We start from the raw sequence: 2,020 nt of genomic DNA on the forward strand, positions 1-2,020 counted from the left end.
AATTTGCACTGACAAGGGGCAGGCTTGTTTCCTAATTACTGAGAGACTTCAGCTGGTGTCTTGGCTTTCCATGCCTTTTTACACCTCCCTTTCTTCGTGTTCAATACTTTTTCCCTGTGCCATTCCACATTATTACAAATAACTTCATTTCTGGACATTTATGGTTCGATTTCTTTGTATGTATGGATCACTTGGGTTGGTAACGACATCTGGTGAACATTTCATGTCATTAGCACCTCTAGTAATATATTTACTGAGAAAAATGACGTGTTCAAGACTTATTTTACCTGCTGTATATGCACCAAATGAAAGTTACAATTATTTGCTTAATATGTTGATATTCTAAATAACTTTTTTAAATGCATTACAACTAATATCATCAGTGTTAAACTATGGTTTCCATGAAAACACAAGGCATAGCCTGCAGGTTGCTTAACTTTACCTGCAGGTTTTTGAAGGCATGGCATACAGCAGGTTTAGGTAGCCAAAAATATATGTAAAGTCTGGATGTTTATTCTGCATCAGTCCTACACTTTCAAATTATTTTTTTATGACAACAAATGTAGCACTTCTGGTGATGTAGTCTAGTTCAGAGAAGTCTAGTCTCCTCTGTGATGTGAGCAGCAGAAATCTGAGCAGCATGGTCCGAAATATTTACAGCAGATAAAAAGCTGGCTAAACAAGACTGATAGGCCAGACACAGCCAAATGTTTTTGTCAGCTTTTATTTCAAAACTATTCTAGCAGAAGTTAGGAGGGAAAACACAACAGGTTCTCTGTAACTAATTCAACTTGCAGGTTAGGAAACCACATCTTTGTTATTACACTTGTCCTGACCAAATCCAATCAGCCAAGACAGATGTTAGAACCAGGTCTGATCAGGGCTCGAAAAGCCAATTGTTTGCTGCTTTTTTTACCCGGTCAAGTTGATCCTCAGGCTTACTGACCTTGTTGAAGAGAGTTCTTGATGTTTTCCTTGAAGGCAACCACTTTTGGGTGTTTGTGCAGCTCAGCATCAGAGAGCTGAGCAGCTCTCTCTGAGAACTGCTCCTTCACTCTGGCAGACAGGCTGAACATGTCCTCTGGCTGCTGAGGAGAAACCTACAAAAAGTGGCAGATGTTAGCGCTCGTATCCTGTGATGTTAGGCAATATTTCCCAGTAAACGTTAAATGGACAGAAAACACAGGGAAGGCAGCACTCAGAATTATTTGGTTGCACTTAAAGTTAAACCTCTTAATGCGTTTCATTAACACACTCCTCTGACCATTAAAGCCTGGAAATAAACTGTTTTCTGCTCAGATGATGTGACTCTCCCATCTAGTATTTACCTGAATGACCTGTTGGACGATGTCGACAAAGTTGTTTATCTCTCTGTCCAGCTTGGCACACTCCAGAATCACGGCCTCCATCTCTTTGATACCAGGGTTCATTGCTTCATCTTTGACAAAAAGCAAACAGTCGAGTAAATAAATGCCACAATAATGGGTTAAGAACTTCACACAAATTACAAACTAAACTCTTTTTAGACTTTAAGCCTTTATTTACTTGTTTTGCGTGCAAATTTATTAGAAAATGATCCCAACAATTAAAAATCCTTTCATTGCATGCAATTCCAGGTTATAGTAAGAGTTGTAGTTAGAGAAAGGTGCAGAACAGCACATTATTCCAGCACAAGAAAATGTAAGCGAAATAGCTAGCTGTACTTTGCAAGCACATTTTGGTTTTTATTACAGTAATATATAATTTTACAAATGTTTGCTGGTTTTGTTTAGTCAGTTGCATTAAGCTAGAAGTAAAAAGTAATATGCATCGATATATCGAATCAAGCTGCGCTGAATAGAGAAGCGTATTATTGTGAGCTCTGTTTCGAAAATTATACCGAATCATCATGTCCTAGATCAGTGGTTCACAAAGTTGGGGTCCGGACTAGGACTGCCACAATTAATCGGTTAATCGACGACTAATCGATTATCAAAATAATCGATGACTAATTTAATAATCGATTAATCGTTTTCTTTTT

General features: G+C 38.1%; 1 protein-coding gene across 1 annotated transcript in view; it reads right to left on the bottom strand.

Annotated features, from left to right (window-relative positions):
- The window catches only part of nsmce2 (NSE2 (MMS21) homolog, SMC5-SMC6 complex SUMO ligase), a gene marked incomplete at its 5' end in the record, with an annotated part of 8,981 nt that extends 7,543 nt beyond the window's left edge, over positions 1–1,438 (bottom strand). The window contains 2 exon segments of the mRNA XM_014003380.1: positions 947–1,100; positions 1,329–1,438. Of these exon segments, the coding sequence (XP_013858834.1) occupies positions 947–1,100; positions 1,329–1,438 (264 nt within the window).
- Positions 1,439–2,020: the final 582 nt, after the last annotated feature.

Source organism: Austrofundulus limnaeus, unplaced genomic scaffold (assembly GCF_001266775.1).
Source record: "Austrofundulus limnaeus strain Quisiro unplaced genomic scaffold, Austrofundulus_limnaeus-1.0 Scaffold18, whole genome shotgun sequence".
In the NCBI taxonomy this organism is placed as follows: Eukaryota; Metazoa; Chordata; class Actinopteri; order Cyprinodontiformes; family Rivulidae; genus Austrofundulus; species Austrofundulus limnaeus.